The 26,617-nt window shown below is 40.4% G+C and overlaps 1 protein-coding gene across 7 annotated transcripts; it reads left to right on the top strand.

The window, feature by feature from the left end:
• The first annotated feature begins 406 nt into the window (after nucleotides 1-406).
• LOC106606832 (uncharacterized) lies at nucleotides 407-25,915 on the top strand. 7 transcript variants are annotated; one of them, XM_045720062.1, is made up of 17 exons: nucleotides 407-1,815; nucleotides 1,963-2,068; nucleotides 4,441-4,553; nucleotides 4,991-5,128; nucleotides 5,265-5,334; nucleotides 5,464-5,517; nucleotides 5,726-5,782; nucleotides 5,950-6,022; nucleotides 21,489-21,578; nucleotides 22,451-22,504; nucleotides 22,607-22,699; nucleotides 22,827-22,955; nucleotides 23,138-23,209; nucleotides 23,698-23,763; nucleotides 23,864-23,992; nucleotides 24,312-24,477; nucleotides 24,594-25,915. In XM_045720062.1, the coding sequence occupies exons 3-17, from the start codon at nucleotides 4,497-4,499 to the stop codon at nucleotides 24,630-24,632; spliced, it is 1,287 nt and encodes a 428-aa protein (XP_045576018.1). In that variant the 5' UTR covers nucleotides 407-1,815; nucleotides 1,963-2,068; nucleotides 4,441-4,496; the 3' UTR covers nucleotides 24,633-25,915. The 7 variants fall into 7 exon arrangements, with proteins under 7 accessions (XP_045576018.1, XP_045576016.1, XP_045576017.1 ...); XM_045720060.1 differs by having other exon boundaries at nucleotides 5,262-5,334; XM_045720061.1 differs by lacking the exons at nucleotides 407-1,815; nucleotides 1,963-2,068 and adding an exon at nucleotides 4,047-4,145 and having other exon boundaries at nucleotides 5,262-5,334.
• The last annotated feature ends 702 nt before the right edge of the window (nucleotides 25,916-26,617 follow it).

Genomic DNA, 26,617 nt, shown 5'->3' with positions numbered 1-26,617 from the left:
CGACTGTATAAGGCTCAAACCACTGTGAAAAGACTGGCGACATCTAGTGGAAGCAATAGGAAGTGCTCACTGAACCATGGTTAACGGTGTGATTTATAGGGAAAGATGAGAAGTCGAGTCCACAATTCTGAATTCCACTTCCTGTTTCAATCGGTCTCGGGGTTTTGACTGCCATTTGAGTTCTGTTATACTCACAGACACCATTCAAACAGTTTTAGAAACTTTAGGGTGTTTTCTATCCATATATAATAAGTATATGCATGCCCTAGCTTCTGAGTTTGATTAGTAGGCCGTTGAAAATGGGAACGATTTTCTTTCAAAATGCGCTGTGGCGCCCCCCTATCCTAGGGTATCCTCAAGAGGCTAGAGTATCCGGCAACAGTGTCTAGTCCGGGACCGAGGGAGACTGCCTGCGACCCGGAACCGAGGGACACTGCCTGCGACCCGGAACCGAGGGAGACTGCCTGCGACCCGGAACCAAAGGGGTCTGCACTTTGTCCGACAGCGATTTCAACATATCTTCTGACGACGAGGAATGTGACACTTTCATCATTAAAATATTCCTTTCCAGTTTGTGGTTGTGTTTTCTTCAAATGAGACACTGGAGGAGAGGCAAAGATCAAACTCTGATTTATTTAGTCTTCTGTCACTCTTGTTTTCAGCTTTTCAAGTTTATGCAGACACACACACACACACACACACATACACACATTCAGGCACTCACACATACACATACACATGCACACACGCACACAAGTCCAGGCTCATGATCATTCAAGTAAAATGTGTATGATTTGTGTGATGTCTGTAACTCAACATGAATGTATTCTCTGAACTGCCTAAGTGTTCTATTGTCATGAAGCTTCAGGTAACATTTGATATAGATGTCTTGTCTGTACATCCCAGTCACATGGCAAGGATGTCCTCTGAGACATATTACATTACAGTACATAAGTGACAGAGGCTGGGGGTTGTTCTAATTGCTCCTCCCAGATGAAATGCCTGTAATCCACGTTAGTGACCGAGAGGTGGCCGAGAGGTGATCCAGGGAAAATAAATGAACCATGTTTGAAACCCTGTTTCCTGATCCAGCCTATATCTTACTCCCTAGGTATCCAAGCCAGAACAATGGGGCTTCAGGTTATATTGCTATTGATATAGAAACTCCACCATTCTTCGACAGGCGAGTCAGTCATCTGCAAGATATGAAGATGGAGAACATTTGTACCCAACACAAACAACATCCTTTCATTCTTATCCATGTAATAATTTCACTTTAAGCGGCCAAGGAGGGAAAGGCTTGCTAAAAGAGAGGAACAAGAAGCCAATAGTCCATGGGGGAACAGAGACTGAATCCTGGCAGAAAAGACTTGCTGAACCCCCTCTGGTGAATGGCACCATGATGCCAGGTCAACTTTACCAGATGATGAAGCCCTTGACAGATCCTCTTTATTTTTGGGGTGATAATCTAACTAACTTCATAACTGATATCTTAGGTCGGGTTAGCCTCTGTCTCGAATCTGTAGGTCAGTGGTTTCCAACCTTTTTCGGTTACTGTACCACCAAATGAATTTTGATCTTTCTTTTCTCAAATACAGTACACCCTGTGGATAGGCCAGGTACCTCCAGCGTTCCTAGTACCAATGGTTGGGAACCACAGCTGTAGGTGACAGTGCTGGGGTAGGGGAGGGTGTTGTGAATCTGAACCCTGATGATATCTGTCATTGCTCCCACAGCACTAATGGCCATAATGATGACCTGAGTCCCAATACTGTGATTCAGAATAAACCTCAAGAGTAATGGCCTGTCTGACAGGTGAGATTGTGTCTGTTTCTCCGTCTATTGCTAACTGTGTGCTCTTTACAGTGAAATGGGAAAGATTGTAGGAGAGCCTTATGGAAAATAATAGGCATACCATGTTTGAGGTCATGTTTACTGATCCAGTCTGTGTCATCTTGCTAGAAGCATTCATCACCTTGGGTCAGCAGAAGAGACCACTGCTCTGGTGGATAAGCAGGCCTTGGACAAGGACCAAGTCACCAAATGCCTTTAGTTAATAGGTAGTACTGTGAGTGGTCATTCAGTTTTCCATTATTTGCTGGTGAACTGGTAACTTGCTAACTGAATTATGGGTTTGGTTGTTTTCATGCTCAGCATTTTTTTTCACCAAAAGACAAAGGACCTAATGACATGGAGTCAAGGAGATGCAAACTTATAAAACGTGATAAGATATTATTAAGTATAAGATATCTTGTTAAAGAATATTACATGAGTGCCTCCCGAGTGGTGCAGCGGTCTAAGGCACTAAGGGTTCAATCCCGGACTGTGTCGCAGCCGGCCGCGACCGGGAGTCCCATGAGGCGGCGCACAATTGGCCCAGCGTCGTCCGGGTTAGGGGAGGGTTTGGTCGGCTGGGATGCCCTTGTCCCATGTCCTTGTCCCAATGAACGCTTGGCAGGACGTGTTTCAGAGAACGTATGGCTCTCGACCTTCGCCTCTCCTGAGTCTGTACGGGAGTTGCAGCGATGGGACAAGACTGTAACTACCAATTGGTATCCCGAAAATTGGGGAGAAAAAGGGGTAATTTTAAAATATATATATATATATTACATGAAACAATGTTATAATACTGTATAATATGATAAAACATGACATGACAGGACAGGAAATATATGATATGATATAATGTATATAATATATTTTTATAAATATAAAAGTACAATTGTGACTAGCTCCATCATAATGAGTCAAATCAACTTCAAGACACATTTTGAGCTTTAGTAACTGTTGAACAGAGGACCTCCTGCTTACTATACCAACTTTATTTCTCAACTCCCAATATCGAGTGATTAGCAGTCATACAATTGGAGTATCACTTCACAGTGATGATTTTGGGGAAAAATCACAGAAAGTCTGCCTTATGTTTTCAAAGTTCAAACCTCAAGATACGACTTCTGTATTCCGACACACAGACATGGCACGATTGCTACTGGTCAGCATTTTCTTGTTTCTTATGTAGCAAATTAGTACATTGATACATGGAAGAAAGAAGTTGATGTGTAACACTTGCGTCATAACATCTGTTTACAGTTTCATACCAACAACTAGCAGCATGCTTGGTTACAGTTGATGTTTTAGGGAAGTAGACCTCTTACTCATCATGACTGATTATGATAAAGGACACTCATTTAAAGAGGGCCCTGTGAAAACAGATGTTATAATTGTGGTAACATATGTTATAATTGATTGTTAATTAGATTGTGAAAGTATGTGCAGTCCCACCTTGATGATGTCATAGGTATGTGGTCAATCATTTCTCAGAGCGCAAGTTATATATTATGTGAAATATCAAACTGCTTATTTTGTTTTCTGTCACTCTTATTTTCAGTTTGTTTTCAGCAGCTTTTCAAGTTCATGCAGGCAGACACACACACACACACACACACACACACACACACACACACACAAGTCCAGGCTCATAATCGTTCAGGTAAAATGTGTATGATTTGCGTGATGTCTGTAACTCAACATGAATGTATTCTCTGAACTGCCTAAGTGTTCTATTGTCATGAAGCTTCAGGTAACATTTGATATAGATGTCTTGTCTATACATCCCAGTCACATGGCAAGGATGTCCTCTGGTTTTAGACTTACAGTATTATATTACAGTACATAAGAGACAGGGGTTGGAGGTCGTTCTAATACCACACTGGTTGGAGTTCAAGCAGTTCATTAGGCTGTTGTTGCTTGTGGATGTGTAAAGTCAACCGTCAACATTTGAATGATATGACACAACTTCTAACCAAGTCATTTCAAACCTTTTCTATGTTTCCATTGCCAACTGAACAGAATGCATGTTCCTTGCTGTTAAACAGTGTTCATCTAGCTCCCCATCTTTATAAATTACAACTTTGAAGAATCAAAGGCCCCAAATAATACACATAATGTTTATTCTGTGCGTCATATTGTACGTACCATAGCTCCTCCTCTGCTTATATAAACAACCAGGAAATCAGGAAATGGCAATCCATTTCACTGAGCGTGGAGGTGGATGTGTCATCTCAGAACTGAAAATGTTTTTGTTTGAAGTGGGTTTTTGGTTGCTGTTTTGCAAGTCTATCCAACCTACGCTGTCGAGAATCAAGGTAAAATACCACATTATTGTAGAATTAATTTAAAAGTTTCCCTATTTCTCCCTAAAGACGGATACTTCTGCTAAATAAACTGCTTCAGGGCTGGGCCCTCAGAGAAGTCAGACCTGTTTGAGCGCTAGTCCTCTTCTTACACAAACTTTATCTATTCTTCTTATTTATTGTATTGCGATCTCAAACCTAGTCTCTTTCTATATTCCATTTTGTTTTTGTCTAAAGGAATTTGGAAGTGATTTTAGTAATAATACACAGAAATGTGTCCTAAATTAAACTTCCTTGACATCCTTAGCATGTACTTCGGTGGAAATTGATTGTGGAAATTTGAAGACCAGGGATGGTAGATACATGTATCTATACGACATTCCAGGTGTATCTGAGATTGCGGGGCTCAACATGAACGGGGTAAGTTCAAATCTGTGTTTTAGTTAAGCTATACAGGAAGTAACAACTGCAGGAGAGCAGTGGATGCAATCCACACAGAATTACTTGAATTAAAATAATACCACTACATACAGTGCATTCAGAAACATTGTTTTTTAGCCCTCATCAATCTACACACAATACCCCATAGTGACAAAGCAAAAAATCGTTTTTAGAAATAGAAAATGGAAATATCACATTTACATAAGTATTCAGACCCCTTGACTTTTTAATTGTGTGTAGATTGATGAGGGGGGAAAAAAACAATTTAATCCATTTTAGAATAAGGCTGTAATGTAACAAAATGTGGAAAAAGTGAAGGGGTCTGAATACTTTCCGAACGCACTGTACATTCCGTACTGATCATTTGACTTGCCTTTTTCCAACTTGAAATAGTTTTTTGTCTTTCTTTCCCACAGACTGCCATTGCTAACAGTGGAGGGGACAAGCCAATGGAATTTGATAAGAATGAGGTGGTAACAATGAACAACAGTTCAATCACCCTCTATAAATGCCAAAATCTGACAATGAACTTCATTTACAGTGATGCTACACAGGTGAGCCCAGTAATTTCACATTTTTTAGAGGTTGATTATAACAACTTACACATTTGTCTTTTTATTTCTGGGTTTAATCCCGTATTATTAGGATGCAACTGATGAAACAATATCCCTCCTCATTCCCTCTTAGCAGAAGGCTGGAACTGAGTCTAATGGTAAACAACCCCCAGTTAAGGAGAGATGTTCCCATTACATTGTCACAGGTAGACAGTTGACATTCCTCTTTTCCATCAATTTCAAGTATCTTTCAAGGACACGTAGAGAAAAGCACTAAATCATATTCATTCATTTTGAATACTGTACACCTTTTAACCTCTGTCTGGCCTTTGTAGAGATGAGGAATGAGGTTGTGACAACTGCACCTTTGAATTCAACTATCATCAAAGGTGAGTACTGAGATGGCTAATATTCATGATGAACATTGAGAGACCAATGTAAATCCCTTGAGAATTAGTTTTTATGTTTTCTTTTCTGAAAGCCTGCCTGAAAATTAAACTAAGGAAAATACTGCATAGCACATTATTCTGTGTTGTTCAGTATTTTGATTGATTATGTCATGGAAATGACTTTATTCTCTCTAATCATCCATTATAGATGGAGACAATCCTGATTCAAACCGTGGTGACACTGATTTGATCTGGAAAATCATTGGTGAGTGTTTAAGCAAATCTATCACCACAGCTTCCTCTGTATGAGAAAATAACAAGTAAATCTGACCTCAAAATGGTGCTACCAAGATCAACTACTGTTAGGTTATTTTAAAACCTTTTCATTTGTGTGAATATGTCATCATCTGATGACTACATTTTGTTTTTCAGTTGGTATTGTAGCTGTTGTGGTGGTCATTGCTGCTCTGCTCTGTGTGTTTAAACCTTGGAGAGACAAACAGTGGTGAGTATCCTATATAATTGTTTTTGTGTTTGTGAAGGGAGCTCTTTAAGTCAATTAGAATTGTTGCAGAGGGTGTATGTTAGTTATGAGACTAGTTCTCTCTGTCTTACTACTAGGGTTTAAAGTCAGACCAATGGGGTCCTAGCAGGTCACAAACAGGATGAGAACAGCCTGGAACTTGCAGGCCACTTACAAACTATAGACTTGTTGGCCATTTTGTCAAGTTACTGTTGTTTATCAAACATTATCCTTAATTTCTTATTAATGTAATAATCTAATCTTTAGCCACCAAGGCCACAGAGACGTGGAAGAGGGTCAGGGCAATCCAGAACCAAACTCCATTCCTCTGATGCAGAATGAGCGACGTGATGCCAGGTAAACCTTTCCACATCCCTTTATTGATCTGTAATCAACCACAGAATGATAGTCTCTCTTATCTTCAGCTGTTGCTATGGGTCATATTAGTTTCTGTCTCTATAGAACAGTAGCTCTCCAACCCTGTTTCTGGAGAACTACTGTCCTGTAGGTTTTCAGTCCAAACCTAATCTAGCACACCTGATTCTAATAATTAGCTCAGGGATGGGAAACTGGCAGCCTGCAGACCCCCGTTGTACTGTTGACAGCTAGAATAGTAGAATACACAAGGTGCAATTTCGAAATTTGGTTGTTCATCAGCAATTGTCCTCTTGTTATGTCAGTCACTGACAGTCGCTCAATTAGTCCATGTCAGCTAACAATTTTTTAGATTGGTAAATTAATCTAGCCAGCTATCGAAACTTGTGGTAATCATCGTCAAATTGCTAACTGGGGGGACCCATTGACTTTGTAAGTCACTCTCTTTTAGATATCATATTGACATGCTAGCATTTCTCTCCACCCTATGGCAAAATGTGTAGAATTGCAGTAAATTAGCTGTAAAACTGCTGTTTATTGATTCCACGAATGGCAAAATGAATAGAATAGCATGAAATGACGGCTTTGGGCCGGCACCGACTGCATGTGTGGGTATGAATGTGGGTACACAGACCCACTAGCCACTACAACCCCTCATAATGAGTTCGGATTTTTGTGGCCCCCATCAAAGTTGCCCATCCCCGAAAGCTGCATCAGGTTAGTTACAACTGGGATTGGAGACAGAACCTACAGGATGGTAGCTCTCCAGGAACAGGGTTGGAGACAGAACCTACAGGAGGGTAGCTCTCCAGGAACAGGGTTGGAGAGCCCTGCTATAGAAGGTAAAGGAAGAAATACTCAATAGATCCGCATGGCATTTCTAAATACCAGTAATGTCTATTGGCAAGCAACAACTTTCAGCAAAGACCCTGCCTTTTGAGCCCTGCCCAGGCAAGACATAACATATTCAAGCCAGAAGGGCAACTGGTGTATTTTTGACTGTGGTGTAATGTACCGTAGATGATTCCAGTTGTACCTGTGGGTATCTGACTGAACCTTTGGTACATGTTTTATCACAGAGACATCAGAAAGCCTGATGACGGTGAGACTGTTGAGGCTGTGGTTGTTCCCAGGTTAGTTAAAATACCTCTATTACATCTTTATACTCTACTCTGTCCTGGATCAGTTTGCCTTGCTTATCCTTACAGTCATGGTCATCATGATCTCAATTTTAGTGACCAAGGAGGTGAGCCAGGAGAGGAGAACAGGCAGCCCATGGACAATGAAGAGACAGGCGCTGACACCCCTCTGCTGAATGGAGATGCCAGGTAAACTGTACCACATGACTAATCACCTGTCAGTCCTCTGTAATGTAGGCTATGGATATGGAGAACATTTGTATCCTTCCCAATCGAGATCCTTAAATCCTTATCAATGTAATAATCTCCCCTTTAGCGACCAAGGAGAGGAAGGCGTTCTAGGAATGGAGGATGGAAAACCGTCAGACAATGACAGAGCAGACACTGAAACCTGTCAGAAGACACATGCTGAACCCCCTCTAGTGAATGGACACCATGATGTCAGGTAAACTTGATTACATATTGATACATCCACAACTCATTGGGTATAATGTCACCAACCCCATTTTCCCAGGGTTCATTTTAGCCTCTGTCTCTTTAGGGGACAGTATTATGGTGGATCATGAATGTGAATGTTGATGTCTTATTTCTCCCACAGGGTTAACAATGAGACTAAGGAAGTGACTCCTGGTGCACAGAGTCCAGGACCTCCTCAGATGAATGGAGGACCTCCCATGTTTAACAGAGCTGCAGAGGAGACCACTGCTCTATTGGACAAACAGGCCTTGGACAAGGACCAAGTCACCAAACCTCCTGAGTTAATAGTAAGTACTGTTTATGTCCTCTGACAACTGGTGAACTGTTTGGCTTGGTATCTAAAATGATGGGACTGGTTGACTTTTAGCTCCAGCATATTAGTAAGTCTTGTGTTTTTCCCAAGGACAAAGGACATAATGACATGGAGTCAAGAAGAGGAGAACTGTAACAAGCGGTGGACGTTTGTATAACAAAAGAGAACCTAACGCCATATAATAAGATACAGTAATACTGTATATAATATACATATTATAAGATACACATTTGTGACTTGCTTCATCATAATCAGTCATGTCAACCCAAAACACATTCTGAAAAGTCTTTCAATGATTTTCTAAAATCTAAGCAGTTTATTAAGTTAATTCTCTATGAGACAGCTGTAACTTGGATAAGTTAGGAAATGTGTTCTAGTATATCAGTTGAAATTACAAAACGGCCCAAAACTTTTAGATAACTTATCTAAATTATTATTATCTACATGTTTAATTACTATTATCTGAAAATGAGTGTGCGACATGACTGATTATGATACAACACGTCACATATTAGCTATACAACATTATATATCAAATTATATGAAAGTATGATAAGATCATACACTAGTATTGTATAGTATACATACAAGCAATTATATATATAACACACACGTGAAAAGATGCTTAAAACATGAACCTCTCTAGTATTGACATATCCAAGATCATGAGGTCTCAATGTCTTGTGGACATGTCAAATAGCTAAACATTGACTAGGCGTTATTTAGAGTAGGCCTCATTATCACAGGGCCCAGTCTAAGAAGCTCTGTTTTACTGAAGCAATTATTCATTACTTCTGAAATGAGAGTTAGCATGTCAGTTAAAATAACTTGCATAATTTGTCCCATTTAACACACACCTGTAATCCTACTTTCAGTAAAGAAAGTTCATGTTCCATTTTAGACTCTAGATGATATTACACCAGACTTTATTTAAACCACTGTTTTCATAGGAAATCATGATTGGTCAGTTAAAACAGGTAACACTTCATATGGATGTTGTCTTTATAATGCAATATAGGAGCGTTAATAACACCTTCTATGCATAATGCATCAGGATGCACAACATAGGTGCTAATAACTGCTCATGGACATCTATAACTGAATGAAGCATTATCACCAGGATGTGTAATGCCTTATGAAGCAAAGTATTACTATGCCAGATGCCATATTTGAAAAGCACATTAGGATCGTTATATTATACATTATGTGCTCGATAAGTGATTGGCCATATTGTAATTTCACTGCACACCCTCTTACACCTATGTAACTCCACCCAAGTTGCAAAATGACACAGTTGTTCTTACCCTGTAAGCAGTCTATGGACAAGATAAGAAAGCAATCCATGCTTTGGTTTTGTTTACTGTACTTGGTCACAGAAATGCTCATGTTTTAGCATTTGTGGCACATATCCAAGTCAATAACCCTGATATAAGCATTTTTGCATTTCATATCCAAATCATCCTAAAGCAGGGATCCTCAACTAGATTCAGCCGCAGGCCGTTTTTTCTTTTTTTTCTTTGAGTGGATGGTCAGGGTGCTGGAACCTAATTACAAATCATTTGTAGACTGCACATTAACTGCAAGAAGCCCAAACATATATAATATTTCACCAAAACATGATCATTTCAAACCCTGCTTACATTTGTTTATAATCACATATATCTATCTATTAAGCGTGGGATTTCTTTCCAAAATTACAATCACTTGGAGCTGATTTGCTGGTGTTTAAAAAAAAAAAATTTCAGGGGAGATTAAAAAAATGTAAAAAAAATTGCCAACCTGGACTCAGGGGTAGTAACATAGTAAAAATACATCCGGGACTCTCCAGTTAGTATGATACTGTATTAATTAGTGGATGTCCATCCATTTCGGATGATATGTTACGAATTGCAATTTTTATATGTTACGAATTTGCAAAATGTATGATATGTTACAAATTCAAATATCTTGTGGTTAACGTTAGCTAAGTGGCTAGGTGGCTAACGCTAGCTAGGTGGCTAGCGTTAGATAGGCTAGGGCTTAGGGTTACGGTTACATTTAAGGTTAGGTTAGGTTGAAGGATTAAGGTTAGGGGAAGGGTTTGCTAACATGCAAAGTAGCTAAAAAGTAGTAAGTAATTGCAAAATTGCTAATTAGCGAAAATGCTAAAGTATCTCGTGATGATATTCAAACACGCAACCTTTGGGTTGTTAGACGTTCGCGTTATAAGTCCACCCATCCGAAACCAAAGCATGGATTGCTGTCTGTCTGAGCTTGTCCATAGACTGCTTACAGCTTAAAGAAAGCAAATAATATTTTGTAATTTGGGTGAACTATCCCTGTAACAGGAGTGCGGAACTCCTACGTGAAGTCGTTACAGTATAGCCCTCTGACACAATTTCCTAAAGAGTATTTCGTGTAGGTCATACCACTTAGCTTCATAATCCATTGAGGCACACACTGGTTGAAGTAACATTGTATCCACATAATTTCAATGAAATTACGTTAAACCAATGTGGAGTAGACATTGAATTGACGTCTGTGCCCAGTCGGAAGGCATTATGCTGCCAACTTATAATTACATTTATTAGCAGCCATTAGAGCCTATGTCGTGCATTATAATGCATATTGCGCAGATAAGGTGTTATAAATACACTTATAACACATTATGAAGAGGGTATTCATAGGAAGTGTTACCCGCAGCTCTTGCGGAAGGAACTGTACCCAAGTCCCCACCTACTAGTGACATTGTGAAAAATATCACACCTTTAGACAGGAATTGTGTAGCTATGTTAACATTTGTGTTCACCGTTTCATAAAAATGTTTAGCACATTGAGAGTATCTGTCAGGTCAAATGACTTAGGCGAATGACATACCCACCTACTTTGAGACCTTATAACCTTAGTGTCAGAAAAGGTTCATTTTCTTCCTCTTTTGATTATGTTAATTTGACTTACTTGTAATGTATTTGATGTCATGTATGTTGGTTGGTCCCATACTTTCATGAATGGTTTTCGCCTATTGCTTTTATGGTTAGTTACCTTCCACATGTATTTTGAATTATTTCCTTATTACATTTTTATGACCAATTTACACTGAGTGTACAAAACATTAAGAACATGACAGACTGACCAGGTGAATTCAGGTGAAAGCTATTATCTCTAATTGATGTCACTTGTTAAATCCACTTCAATCAGTGCAGATGAAGGGAAGGAGACAGGTTAAAGAAGTTTTTTTAAGCCTTGAGACATGGATTGTGTGTGGGTGCCATTCAGAGGGTGAATGGGCAAGACAAAAGCTATAAGTGCCTTTGAACGGGCTGTGGTAGTATGTGCCAGGCTCACTGGTTTGAGTGTGTCAAGAACTGCAACGCTGCTGGACTTATCACTGACAAACAGTTTCCCGTGTGTATCAAGAATGGTCCAACACCCAAAGGACATCCAGCCAACTTGACACAACTCTGGAAAGCATTGGAGTCAACATGGGCCAGCATCCCTGTGGAAAGCTTTCGACACCTTGTAGAGTCCATCCCTTGATGAATTGAGGCTGTCCTGAGGGCAAAAGCGGGTGTAACTCAATATTAGGAAGGTGTTCCTAATGTTTGTACACTCAGTGTATAGCACTATGCATTTTGACTGTTGGATTGATATGATCTGCTCGTACATTGCCAATACAAGTGAGTGAGTTAAGACTATTGTTTAATGAACGACTCAGGTCTGATGGATACAATTGTCCCTCATACTCTCATGTATTATTTGTAACAAACTTTTTGCATGTATTTGTATGAACAAACCTCCACATTATTGTCATATCTACTTTTTAGGAAGGCTATTCTGTAGAGTTTTGTGTATGGTCACAACTTGTTTCATTTAATACGTTAACATTTTAGTAATTTAGCAGATGTTCTCATGCAGAGTGATTTACAGGAGCAATTCAAGTATAGTGCCTTGCTCAAAGGTACCTCGACAGACCTAATCGGCTCGGGGATTCAAACCAGTGACTTTTCAGACTTTTCAGAGTTGCTTTCCTTTTAACATTAAAACATTCCTTTCCAGTTTGTGGTCGTGTTTTCTTCAAATTAGACACTGGTGGAGAGGGAAAGATCAAACTCGTTTTCAGTTTTTCAAGTTTATGCAGACACACACACACACACACACACACACACACACACACACACACACACATCACACACACACACACATACACGTGCCACGCTAATGCTCCGGGTTTCTACAGTAGCTGCTCATGTGATCATGTACACAGACTGTATGTCTGTCTTTGTGGGATGTCTGATGTGTTCACCAGTAACATACAGGAGCCAATGATGGTATGGCATGGTATGTATGGTACAGTATGGTATGGATGATGAGTTTCTGATGTTTTCCTATTTCCTCCCACTCTGAAATGTACCATGTGATTGTAATAATGATATTCCCTTCACACCCTCCACTCACTGAGGGTCAGATGTCACAGTCAACCTAGAGTGTTCACCATCTTTATAAACATGTTAAAAACGCTAACTACTAGTGATCACTTTACCCGCTGAATCATTCGAACAGTTATCTACCATGAGGTAAAGTGATCTAACATGCGGTAAAGTGATCTAACATGAGGTAAATGGGGCAGCAGGTAGCCTAGTGGAGCGTTGGGCCAGTAACCGAAAGGTTGCTGGATCAAATCCCCAAGCTGACAAGGTAAAAATCTGTCGTTCTGCCCCTGAGCAAGGCAGTTAACCCACTGTTCCCCGGGCGCGGAAGATGTGGATGTCGATTAAGGCAGCCCCCCCCCCCCGCACCTCTCTGATTCAGAGGGGTTGGGTTAAATGCGGAATACACATTTCAGTTGAAGGCATCAGTTGTACAACTGACAAGGTATCCCCCTTTTCCCTTCAGTTCAACAAAACCATGTTCTTCATTCCTACAGTACAACAACAGCCCCTTCTAGTGGTCAGAAGTGTTGTGTGCAGGACCCTGAGTTTTTACTGATCTTGTGACCTTCTAGACAGGTCATGTGGGCAGGAGACAGGTAATATGGACCTAGTAATTAGTTCTGCACTTCAGACACATTGCAGTGCACCACCTACAGTGCAATAAAGCATAACACTATTATCAGACTGCCCCACCAGTAGGAATCAGGTCAAGTTGTCATCCTACTGGAGGCTTTACATGGCGGAAAGGAACACTTATTGAAAATATTATAACTTTAATATCAATGCATTAAGTTGTATACAAAATAATCTAGTTTAATTGTCACAAAACGTTAATATATTTATTCAAAAACCAGATGTGTTTATTGTTGCTCCTCCTTATGATGTAACTTCCGCTCAATAAGAGAAAGTGTGTCTTTACCGCCTTGATTTGCTTTGCACCGACAGACTGGAACTCAACACGCAGCACACAGTTGTTTGTAATAAGGGCCCACCATGTCTATTTCTTATCTGTTTGGTTTATTATTGACAATCCTGTTAATTCAAGGTAAGAAGATTGTGTTTTAAATTTGTATTTTTTCTGGGTGAAGCTGACATTTCATGTCTTAGTCTCCCCAATTCCTGACACATATTTACAGTAGTGTAGTTGGTTTAGCTTTTTCGACGTCTTGAGTGTTTGCTTATCTCTCAGATATTTGCCGTTCTCTTGAAAAAGTTACAATTCTCAGGAAAGAGAGATTGCAAAATATAAATTCTCCCTCAACGAGTTTTTCTCCAAAATGGCGTTGACAGTAGAGCAAGTTTTGGGCGTTGGCTACAGTACCAGCACTGTTACAGTATTTCTTTGGTTGTGAGATGTCTCTCCTGCACTCCTATAAACTATATCACTACATGTTAATGTTATCAGGGTCTGTCAGTTTAAACTGTTTTTATCAAACATGATCATATGCTATTGTCTTTATAAAGCAGGCTGCTTCTTCTGGACATTTGTATCTCTTCAACAGCAGTAAATAAAGATATGTGCTGTAGAAGGCTGTGGTAATTGTTTTTCAACATACATTACCTCTTCCTCCTTTTTTCTGCAGGCTGTTGGGGTGGAGAAGAAACCAAGAATGTTAGTTGTGCAAGCCTCCGAACTGGAAATGCTTACAAATACTGTGTAAAGGACAAGGAAAAACCTAAATGTGTGGAGTGGCAATCAGTGGATTCCAATAAGGTAAGATATCTGTTTATTGTATCTCACAAAAACTCTCGTGACTACAACTACAGATGATGTACAACTTTCAAACTGGGGATTCAATATGATTCACAGGCTTCACTATCAGACTACTGTAGAATCAGAAATATGACTGTCTTTCACACTTCAGGGGAGGCAGGTAGCCTAGTGGTTAGTGCGTTGTGCCAGTAACCTAAAGGTTGCTGGATTGAATCCCCAAGCTGACAAGATAAAAATCTGTTGTTCTGCCCCTGAACAAGGCAGTTAACCACTGTTCCCCGGTAGGCTGTCATTGTAAAAAAGAATTTGTTCTTAACTGACTTGCATTGTTAAATAAATAAAAAATATAGACAGTAGATACAGTTTAATGACAAATGTATTCAAACATGTAGCATATTGTTTTTGAGTGGTAGATGTCTAACTTTTTTGTATTTTGTATTTTATCTTCCACAGACGTCTATGTGGCTTGCTGAACTTTGCCAACACAAAAACACTACACATGCACCCAATGTGATTGATGTCAGCTACTCCTGTATCAGCCTCCTGGAGTGTGTCAACGTAGACCACACTGCCATAAGCAATGTGACTGTGAGTATGGCTATTTATCACTGCAGTTTAGGCAATGTACAGATAGTTACCTTGTAAACTACAATACCAGACCAAACATTCCAGTTGCATGTTAATAATTTGATATTGATGTTATCATATTTCAGGAGCATTTGACCCATTTCGTTGTGTTTGGTGCATCAGGTGAGATGTGTATATTGCTTTTCAAGTTTGAGGAGCCTCCTTGTTTAATAGTTTTTTTCTCGTATGTTTGGGGTCACTTAGAAATGTCCTTGTTTTTGAAAGAAAAGCCAAAAAATGTGTCCATTAAAAAAACATCAAATTGATCAGAAATACAGTATAGACATTGTTAATGTTGTAAATTACAATTGTAGCTGGAAACAGCTGGCCTTCTAGGCAGAGTTGCAAAGAAAAAGCCATATCTCAGACTGGCCAATAAAAATAAAGATCAAGATGGGCAAAAGAACACAGATACTGGACAGAGGAACCGGAGTCGCCTCTTCACTGTTGACGTTGGGACTGGTGTTTTGCGGGTACTATTTAATGAAGCTGCCAGTGAGGCAACTGTTTCTCAAACTAGACACTAATGTACTTGTCCTCTTGCTCAGCACCGGGGCCTCCCACTCCTCTTTTTATTCTGTTTAGAGCCAGTTTGCGCTGTTCTGTGAAGGGAGTAGTACACAGCGTTGTACGAGATCTTCAGTTTCTTGGCAATTTCTCACATGGAATAGCCTTCATTTCTCAGATCAAGAATAGACTGACAAGTTTCAGAAGAAAGTTATTTGTTTCTGGCCATTTTGAGCCTGTAATCTTGCTGATGCTCCAGATACTCAACTAGACTAAAGAATGCCAATTTTATTACTACCGTAATTTCCGGACTATTGAGCGCACCTGAATATAAGCCGCACCCACTGAATTAAAAAATATATATATTTTGAACATAAATAAGCCGCACATGTCTATAAGCCGCAGCTGCCTCCCGGTACATTGAAACAAATTAACTTTACACAGGCTTTAACGAAACACAGCTTGTAACAAAAATAAATAGGCTTTAACGAAACACGGCTTGTAACAAAAATAAATAGGCTTTAACGAAACACGGCTTGTAACAAAAATAAATAGGCTTTAACGAAACACGGCTTGTAACAAAAATAAATAGGCTTTAACGAAACACGGCTTGTAACAAAAAATAAAAAATTTGCAGTAAGCTTTAGTTGTCTTTTTGCACTGAGTCAATTCCTCACGCTGCTGTTTCCAACGTCTTATCATCGACTCATTAAGACCAAACTCCCGTGCAGCAGCTCTATTTCCTTTTCCAACAGCCAGATCAGTCGCCTTCAACTTGAAAGCTGCATCATATGCATTTCTCCGTGTCTTTGCCATGATGAGGGTGACAAAATGACTACCGTAATCAGAATGATGGGAAGTTTGAGCGCTCGATTTAATCTAAACTGTAAACAAAAAAGTTGTTTGACCTTAACCCGTTCGGCAATTTCATTGGTCTAATGAAAGCTTCATGCCGCCAAAAAACTGAGCACGTCACAGAATGTGTTTTTTGGGGAAAAAAATCCATATATTAGCTGCGTCATTGTTTAAGCCGCGATGTTCAAAGCGTGGGAAAAAGTTGCGGCTTATAGTCCGGAAATTACGGTACTATAAAAAAATTGCAAAAGGGTTTTCTAATGATCAATTAGCTTTTCAAAATGATAAACTTGGATTAGCTAACACAACGTGCCATTGGAACACAGGAGTGATGGTTGCTGATAATGGGCCTCTGTATATGCCTATGTAGATATTCCATAAAAATGTGTCACTTCCAGCTACAATAGTCATTTACAACATTAGCAATGTCTACACTGTATTTCTGATCAATTTGATGTTATTTTAAATGGACAAAAAAATGTGCTTTTCTTTCAAAAACAAGGACATTTCTAAGTGACCCCAACATTTTGAAAGAATACAACTGCAGGTGAGTGTTCCTCTGTAACAACAGAGCAGAGCATATTGAAGGAGAGCTGTTGTTTCCACTGGCACTCTGTTGGGTTGTCATCAATTGATTCTCTGTTATAAATGTCATTAACTAGGTCTTTCATTTTATTTTCTCTTTCTCTTCCCAGGTGAGTGAGTCCACGTGATCATTGTGTGGTACAGTAACACTCTCTTATTAAGCTTAAAAACATGAAACAATATCATAGTCATTGTCAATGGGCAAAACTGTGTTCAACCATTTAAAATATTATTGCATCTCTGACAAGTGATTGTTGCAGTCAAATTCCACTTGACTGTAGATTCACGGTAACTGGACTTCTCCAAAACTGCCCTCTGATGCCGCTGATGGTCATTAGTAGCCTACCAAACTTACTAACGGACAGTTGCTAATGGTGTGTTCCCTCTAATCACTCTGACAGAACCCTGGCATTCAGAGTTTGAGTGGAATAGGATCACCTGTTGCGCAGTGAGAGCCAGCTCCTCATAACTGGTTGATGCAGCATCAACTCATAACTGGTTGATACATGGAATAAAACATGTGTTCCTATAAGCCCATGTTGCACAACATTTTTCTATAGGCTATGCTATGTATTTGCATGAGAAAACAGTTTTGATGGCCTATATTAAAAAGAGGAGGATCCCATCAGCTTTCTACAGGCTAGGCCTACTATATTTATTTCTCAACTTTGCTCATATTAAGCACATTGCTTCGCTTTACAACCGGAGTAACCTACCTGGCTGGGCTGAAAATGAACCGCTGGAAAGGTGTCCTCCATTTGCTATTCAAGTGCATAGTCTTTTTTCCCCCTGCCCCTGTTCCGACAGAGGCAAGATAATGGCCTATTCTAAATTAAAACTAATTTAACACATATATTATTTAGTATATGTAAAGACAAGATTAAATTGAGAATAGTCTGATGGGTGAGAACATTATCCCTTGTGAATGATGCTCAGCGTGTGCAGTCTATAAGGCAAGAAACAGCGCATGCATTCATTTGTGACTTTTTAACATGGTAGTCACATGCATCATTTAGCCTATAGCCCATAGGCCTGTATGTTTTGCTAAGATTTTATTTTCTGGATTTCTTTTATTTTCTGGATTTATGGGCCTGTATGGTCCGGAAAGATATATCCATTTGTTTTGTTATGTTTTGACAACTCTTTTTGTCTAGCATTCAGCCCAAATAAAAATATTAAACTTCTGGAGAACACAGAATCCAGCAAATACAGTATATATACAAAAGTATGTGGACACCCCTTCAAATTACTGGATTGGGCTATTTCAGTCACACTCGTTTCTGACAGGTGTGTAAAATTGAGCACACAGCCATCCAATCTCCATAGACAAACATTGTCAGTACAATGGCCTTACTGAAGAGCTCAGTGAATTTCAATGCAGCACAGTCATAGGATGCCACCTTTCCAACAAGTCAGTTCATCACATTTCTGCCCTGCTAGAGCTACCTCGGTCAACTGTGTCAGGAACCGGCTCAAAGCCCGTAACAAAAAGAGAAACAACATGGAGATAAGGAATAACAAAAATAGATTTATTAACTGAGGTAACCTATATACAATTAATAATGGTGTATGTGTAGTCAGTAGTGTAAGTGAGTGGTTGTGTGTATAGATGTGTTGAAAAAATGGCACAACCAAACTCAAACAGTGTGTCTGCATGGAGAGAGTCTCCTCAATGAATGGGGAAAGGGTGTATTTATCCCGGGACACACCCGGGTCCAGGTGTGTCCCATTTCACTGACGACCCTCCCGGCTCTGCCCACCGACATCCTAATTAGGAAAAAGAATTTGGCAGACAGAGTGGGAGGGTCGTCACAAGTGTAAGTGCTGTTATTGTGAAGCTCACAGAACGGGACGGCCGAGTGCTGAAGCGCAAAGCGCCTAAAAATCGTCTGTCCTCGGTTGCAACACTCACTATTGAGCAGTGTAAAGCACTTAAGTAAAGATACTTTAACGTTTTTGGGGAATCTGTACTTTACTTCACTATTTATATTTTTGCCAACTTTTACTTCACTACATTCCTAAAGAAATTAATGTACTTTTTACTCCATACATTTTCCCTGACACCCAAAAGTACTTGTTACATTTTGACAGGAAAATGGTCCAATTCACACACTTATCAAGAGAACATCCCTGGTCATCCCTACTGCCTCTGATCTTGGGGACTCATTAAACACAAATACTTCATTTGTGAATTATGTCTGAGTGTTGGAGTGTGGCCATGGCTATCAGTACATTTTTTTAAAATAATAATTGTACCATCTGTTTCGCTTAATATAAGGAATTTGAAATGGTTTATACTTGTACTTATACTTTTGATACTTAAGGACGTTTCAGCAATTCCATTTACTTTTGATACTTTTTAAACCAAATATATCTAATTAAAACCAAATACTTTTAGACTTTTACTCAAGTAGTATTTTACTGGGTGACTGTCACTTTTACTTGAGTCGTTTTCTAGTAAGGTATCTTTTACTCAAGTATGACAATTGAGTACTTTTTCCACCACTGCTACTGAGTTCCAAACTTCCTCTGGAAGCAACGTCAGCACAAGAACTCTTCGTCGGGAGCTTCATGAAATTGGTTTCCAATGGCCGAGCCAAAGATCACCATGCACAATGTCAAGCGTTGGCTGGAATGGTGTAAAGTTCGCCGCCATTGGACTCTGAGGCAGTGGAAATGTGCTCTCTGGAGTGAAGAATCATGCTTCACCATCTTGCAGTCTGACGGATAAAACTGGGTTTGGCGAATGCCAGGAGAACGCCAGGAGAACGGCAGGAGAATGCCCCTGTAATAGGGTCAGATGCAGAGAATCCCAGTGTAGAGAGGGGAACTGGCCAGGCAGAAACAGCAATCGGAACCAAATAAAACAAAACGGAGGATAATAAGGGTCCCTGAAGACAGTGCAACTCTCTGGGGAATACAAAAGAAGGCAGCCAAACATCAATGTTGGCCTTCATTAAAACAATCCGGAACCAACAAACACCCAAGTGGCCCAGAGTACCAAGCTCCTCATCAGACTGGAGGTAGGACACCTGCAGAAAAGAAGGCTGATATGGAGGATGTAATTCAGGGAGAAGTGGAGAAAAGTCCCCTAATGAGCCATCCAGACAAAAATCATTGATGAAAGGTGAAACATGAATGAATGAAATCATCTAGGTGTGAGTAGTTTATATTACCGGTTTCAGAGAAGGACATTCTGTGTATGTGAGTATAACCTCTGTCACTGACATGGCTTTTCAAGAGAATGTGCAATCTGCAGATAATCTCACTTTAGTTCAAACTCTTGATACATGTCACAAACAAAACCCGCCTTCAAGACAGAAACTCAGTTCCCTTAACCCAGTGATTAGAAAACATCGTACCGTGAACCTTTGTCGAACCGTTAATCAATGTTTTGGGACCCTCATGCCAAGCCTACAGAAAGACAATATTAAGTCATCTGAATATTCCTAGCATTATTTCTAAGAGGGAATAGATGGAACATTTATTGACTGACTCTAATCTTAATTTAATATTTTTCTCTGAGACATGGCTAAAGAAATGTTCTCCTATTTCTGCCTTTAATCTCCCTGGATACCCCATAGTCAGGAGATACAGGGGAGAGGGCAGACGGGGTGTGTATTTACATGAAAGATAACATTAAATGTAATCGTATTGAATGGAAACATGCCAATGACAAGCGCCTTGAGAGACCAATGTCAATCCCTTGAGAATTAGTTTTTTTTTGTTTTATTTTCTGAAAGCCTGCCCGGAAATTAAATTAAGGGAAAGACTGCATAACACATTATTCTGTGTTGCACAGTATTTCGATTGATTATGTCATGGAAATGACTTTATTCTCTCTAATCATCCATTATAGATGGAGACAATCCTGATTCAAACCGTGGTGACACTGATTTGATCTGGAAAATCATTGGTGAGTGTTTAAGCAAATCTATCACCACAGCTTCCTCTGTATGAGAAAATAACAAGTAAATATGACCTCAAAATGATGCTACCAAGATCAGCTACTGTTAGAAGGTTATTTTAAAACATTTTCTTTTGTGTGAACATGTCATCATCTGATGACTACGTTTTGTTTTTCAGTTGGTATTGTTGTTGCTGTCGTGCTGGTCATTGCTGTTCTGCTCTGTGTGTTTAAGCCTTGGAGAGACAAACAGTGGTTAGTATCCTATATAACTGTTTTTGTGTTTGTGAAGGGAGCTCTTTAAGTCAATTAGAATTGTTTCAGAGGGTATATGTTGGTTATGAGACTAGTTCTCTCTGTCTTACAACTAGGGTTTAAAGTCAGACCAATGGGGTCCTAGCAGGTCACAAACAGGATGAAAACAGCCTGGAACTTGCAGGCCACTTACAAACTATAGACTTGTCGGCCATTTTGTCAAGTTACTGTTGTTTATCAAACATTATCCTTAATTTCTTATTAATGTAATAATCTCATCTTTAGCCACCAAGGCCACAGAGATGTGGAAGAGGGTCAGGGCAATCCAGAACCAAACTCCATTCCTCTGATGCAGAATGAGCAACGTGATTCAAGGTAAACTTTTCCACATCACTTTATTGATCTGTAATCAACCACTGAATGATAGTCTCTCTTATCTTCAGCTGTTGCTATGGGTCATATTAGTTTCTGTCTCTATATAACAGGGCTCTTCAACCCTGTTCCTGGAGAGCTACTGTCCTGTAGGATTTCCCTTCAACATGAATCTACTGTAGCACATCTGATTCTAATAATTAGCTCAGGGATGGGCAACTGGCGGTCCACGGACCCCTTTTTTACTGGTGAGATCTAGAATAGTGGAATACACAAGGTGCAATTTTGAAATTTGGTTGTATATTAGCAGTTTTCCTCTTGTCATGTTAGTCACTCAATTAGCCTATGTCAGCTAACCATTTTTCAGATTGGTAAATTTATTTAACCAGCTACCTAAACTTGTAGTAATCATCGTTACTGAAAGGGGGGCCCACACCACACTGCAGACCCTGATAATGAGTTCATATTTTTGTGGCCCCCATCAAAGTTGCCCATCCCTGAAAGCTGCATCAGGTTAGTTACAACTGGGATTGGAGACAGAACCTACAGGAGGGTAGCTCTCCAGGAACAGGGTTGGAGACAGAACCTACAGGAGGGTAGCTCTCCAGGAACAGGGTTGGAAAGCCCTGCTATAGAAGGCGAAGGAAGAATTACTCAATAGATCCGCATGGCATTTCTAAATACCAGTAATGTCTATTGGCAAGCAACAACTTTCAGCAAAGACCCTGCCTTTTGAGCCCTGCCCAGGCAAGACATAACATATTCAAGCCAGAAGGGCAACTGGTGTATTTTTGACTGTGGTGTAATGTACCGTAGATGATTCCAGTTGTACCTGTGGGTATCTGACTGAACCTTTGGTACATGTTTTATCACAGAGACATCAGAAAGCCTGATGACGGTGAGACTGTTGAGGCTGTGGTTGTTCCCAGGTTAGTTAAAATACCTCTATTACATCTTTATACTCTACTCTGTCCTGGATCAGTTTGCCTTGCTTATCCTTACAGTCATGGTCATCATGATCTCACTTTTAGTGACCAAGGAGGTGAGCCAGGAGAGGAGAACAGGCAGCCCATGGACAATGAAGAGACAGGCGCTGACACCCCTCTGCTGAATGGAGATGCCAGGTAAACTGTACCACATGACTAATCACCTGTCAGTCCTCTGATATGTAGGCTATGGATATGGAGAACATTTGTATCCTTCCCAATCGAGATCCTTAAATCCTTATCAATGTAATAATCTCCCCTTTAGCGACCAAGGAGAGGAAGGCGTTCTAGGAATGGAGGATGGAAAACCGTCAGACAATGACAGAGCAGACACTGAAACCTGTCAGAAGACACATGCTGATCCCCCTCCACTGAATGTACCCAAAGTTGTCAGGTAAATTCTACACATGACGACTCCTTTGGTAAATCTTCATTATCTGTTGAATGACAATGTCATTTCTCCATTCAGAATTGATCCCATGTATCATGTTAGTCTCTGCGTCTCTGGAGGACAGTGTTGTTTGTGCTGTATCAAGAGTTTTAATCCTTATGATAGCCCTGTTATTGCTCCCACAGGGTTAACAGCCAGACTGATGACCCACAGCTTCTGGGTCAACCTCAGAGCAATGGACGCGTGCCCTATAGAAGGTGAGAATGTGTGTTTGTGTCACGGCTGTCAAAAGGAGCAGACCAAAGTGCAGCGTGGTTGTAGTTCCACATTTTACTAAATCCGTGAAACTTTGCAAAACATAAATAACTGAATTTACAAAACAACAAACTGTGACGCAGAGAGAAACAAACACTACTCAAAATATAATAACCCACAAAAACCCAGGAAGAAAAACCCCTACTTAAATATGATCTCCAATCAGAGGTAACGAGGACCAGCTGCCTCCAATTGGAGGTCAACCAAACAACCCCAACATAGAAATAGAAAAACTAGAACTTAAACGTAGAAATAGAAAACATAGAAAAACACAAAACACCCCCTGTCCTACTCCACTATAGAAAATGACATCTTACTAGGGTCAGGACGTGACAATTTGTCTGTGTGTAAAGTTGTATGGGATGGTAGAGGAGGTTAAGTAACTGGTTGAGGTCATGTTTCCTGATCCAGTCTGTATCTTACTCCACAGGGAATCACAGCTGACTGATGGGGCTCCAGGTCAGGGTGCTGGTGAGACTTCACCCCTCCTCTGCAGGTGAGTCACTCCTCTGTCATTTAGGTCATGAACATGTCGACCATGTGTACCCCTCTCCAACAGATCCTTCAATTCTTACCCATGTAATAATCACCCTTAGAAGCCCAGGAGAGGAAGGCGTGCTAGAAGGGCAGGACAGGAAGTCAGCAGACAGTGGGGGAACAGACCCTGAATCCTGTCAGAAGACACATGCTGAACCCCCTCTAGCGAATGGACACCATGATGTCAGGTAAAGTTGACTACATATTGATACATTGGATAATCATCTCACCAACCCCATTATCCCACAGTTCATGTTAGCCCAGTGTTTCCCAAACTCTGACCTGGGGACCCCAAGTTTTGGTTTTTGCCCTAGCACTACACAGCTGATTCAAATAAGCAAAGCTTAATTATGAGTGGATTATTTGAATCAGCTGTTTAGCGCTAGGGCAAAAACCATAACGTGCACCCCCAGGGGGGGCCTCAGGACCGGGTTTGGGACCACGTTATCTCTATAGGGGACATTATTATGGTGGATTGTGAATGTTGATGTCTTATTACTCCAACAGGGTTAACGATGAGACTAAGGAAGTGACTCCTGGTGCACAGAGTCCAGGACCTCCTCAGATGAATGGAGGACCTCCCATGTCTAACAGAGCTGCAGAGGAGACCACTGCTCTATTGGACAAACAGGCCTTGGACAAGGACCAAGTCACCAAACCTCCTGAGTTAATAGTAAGTACTGTTTATGTCCTCTGACAACTGGTGAACTGTTTGGCTTGTTATCTAAAATGACGGGGCTCGTTTTCTTTTTCGTCCAGCATATTAGTAACTCTTGTGTTTTCCCCAAGGACAAAGGACCTAATGACATGGAGTCAGGAGAACTGTAACAAGCGGTGGACGTTTGTATAACAAAAGAAAACCTAATATGTTATTATAAAATACAGTAATAATTATAAGATACACATATGTGACTAGCTTCATCATAATCCGTCATGTCAACCCCAAGACACATTTTGAGCAGTGTGTTTTACTGCACAATGATTTTCAGAAAGCTCAACTGTTTATTAAGTTCATTCTCTATGTGACGGGTGTAATCTGGATAGGTTAGGAAACGTGTTTAAGTGAAATCAGTTGAAATTCCAAAACAGCACATTACTTGTAGATAACAATAATTTTAGTTATCTGAAAATGAGTGTGACTTATGACTAATTATGATACAGCATGTCACATATTAGCTATACAACATTATAATGATATGAAAGGATGGCAAGATCATACTTACACTGGTATTGTATACTATACATACAAGCAAATATAAATCACATACACATGAGAAGATGCATAAAACATAAACCTCTTTAGTATAGACATTTCCAAGATCATGAGGTCTCAATGTCTTGTGGACATGTCAAATAGCTAAACATTGACCGGGCGTTATTTACACTATGTATACTCAAATGTATGTGGACACGCCTTCAAATTAGTGGATATGTCTATTTCAGCACCACCCGTTGCTGACAGGTGTATAAAAATCGAGCACACAGCTATGCAATCTCCATCGACAAACATTGGCAGTAGAATGGCCCGTACTGAAGAGCTCAGTGACTTTCAATGTGCTACCTTTCCAACAAGTCAGTTCATCAAATTTCTGCCCTGCTAGAGCTGCCCTGGCCACCTGTAAGGGCTATTATTGTGGCGCATCCTTGGCTCAGCCATGAAGTGGTAGGCCACACAAGCTCACAGAACGTGACCGCCGTGTGGTCAAGCGTGTAAGTCGCAATCGTCCGTCCTCAGTTGCAACACACACACTACAGAGTTCCAAACTGCCTCTGGAAGCATCGTCAGCACAACTGTTTGTCAGGAGCTTTATGAATTGGGTTTCCATGACCGAGCAGCCACACACAAGCCTAAGATCACCATGCGCAATGCCAAGCGTCGGCTGGAGTCGTGTAAAGCTTGCCGCCATTGGACTCTGGAGCAGTGGAAACGCGTTCTTGCTTCACCATCTGTTAGTCCATCAAACGAATCTGGGTTTGGCGGATGCCAGGAGAACGCTACCTGCCCCAATGCATAGTGCCAACTGTAAAGTTGGGTGGAGGAGCAATAATGGTCTAGGGCTGTTTTTCATGGTTCGGGCTAGGCCCCTTAGTTCCAGTGAAGGGAAATCTTAACTCTACAGCATAAAATTACATTATAGATAATTCTGTGCTTCCAACTATGTGGCAACAGTTTGGGGAAGACCCTTTCCTGTTTCAGCATGACAATGCCCCCATGCACAAAGCGAGGTCCATGCAGAAATTATTTGTTGAGATCTGTGTGGAAGAACTTGACTGGCCAGGACAGAGCCCTGACCTCAACCCCATCAAACACCTTTGAGATGAATTGGAACGCCGACTGCGAGCCAGGCCTAATTGCCCAACATCAGTGCCCGACCTCACTAATGCTCTTGTGTCTGAATGGAAGCAAGTCCCCGCAGCAATGTTCCAACATCTAGAGGAAAGCGTTCCCAGAAGAGTGGAGGCAATTATAGCAGCAAAGGGGGGACCAACTCCATATTAAAACCCATGATTTTGGAATGAGACGTTTGACGAGCAGGTGTCCACATACTTTGGTTATGTAGTGTAGTAGAGACATCATTCTCACAGGGCCCAGTCTAAGAAGTTCTATTTTACTACAGAAATTACTCATTATTTGAGAGTTACAGCATGTTAGTTTTAAAATAACTTGCATAATTTGTCCCAACTTCAGCAAAACATTTCACTGACATTTAATACACACCTGTAATCCTACTTTCAGCAAAGAAAGTTCATGTTCCATTTTCCTTTAGAGACTAGAGCCCTCAAACTCAACTTTGGACGTCAAAACAAGTTCC

Source organism: Salmo salar, chromosome ssa06, assembly GCF_905237065.1.
Source record: "Salmo salar chromosome ssa06, Ssal_v3.1, whole genome shotgun sequence".
In the NCBI taxonomy this organism is placed as follows: domain Eukaryota; kingdom Metazoa; phylum Chordata; class Actinopteri; order Salmoniformes; family Salmonidae; genus Salmo; species Salmo salar.
Note: the sequence above shows the minus strand (reverse complement) of the source record. Positions and strands in the feature narration are given on the sequence as shown.

Coding starts and splice junctions, on each gene's coding strand:
- LOC106606832 (XM_045720057.1), top strand. CDS start 13,747: ATGTCTATTTCTTATCTGTTTGGTTTATTATTGACAATCCTGTTAATT. Junction 23,764..23,863: donor ACTTCACCCCTCCTCTGCAG/GTGAGTCACTCC, acceptor AATCACCCTTAG/AAGCCCAGGAGAGGAAGGCG. Junction 23,993..24,311: donor AATGGACACCATGATGTCAG/GTAAAGTTGACT, acceptor TTACTCCAACAG/GGTTAACGATGAGACTAAGG.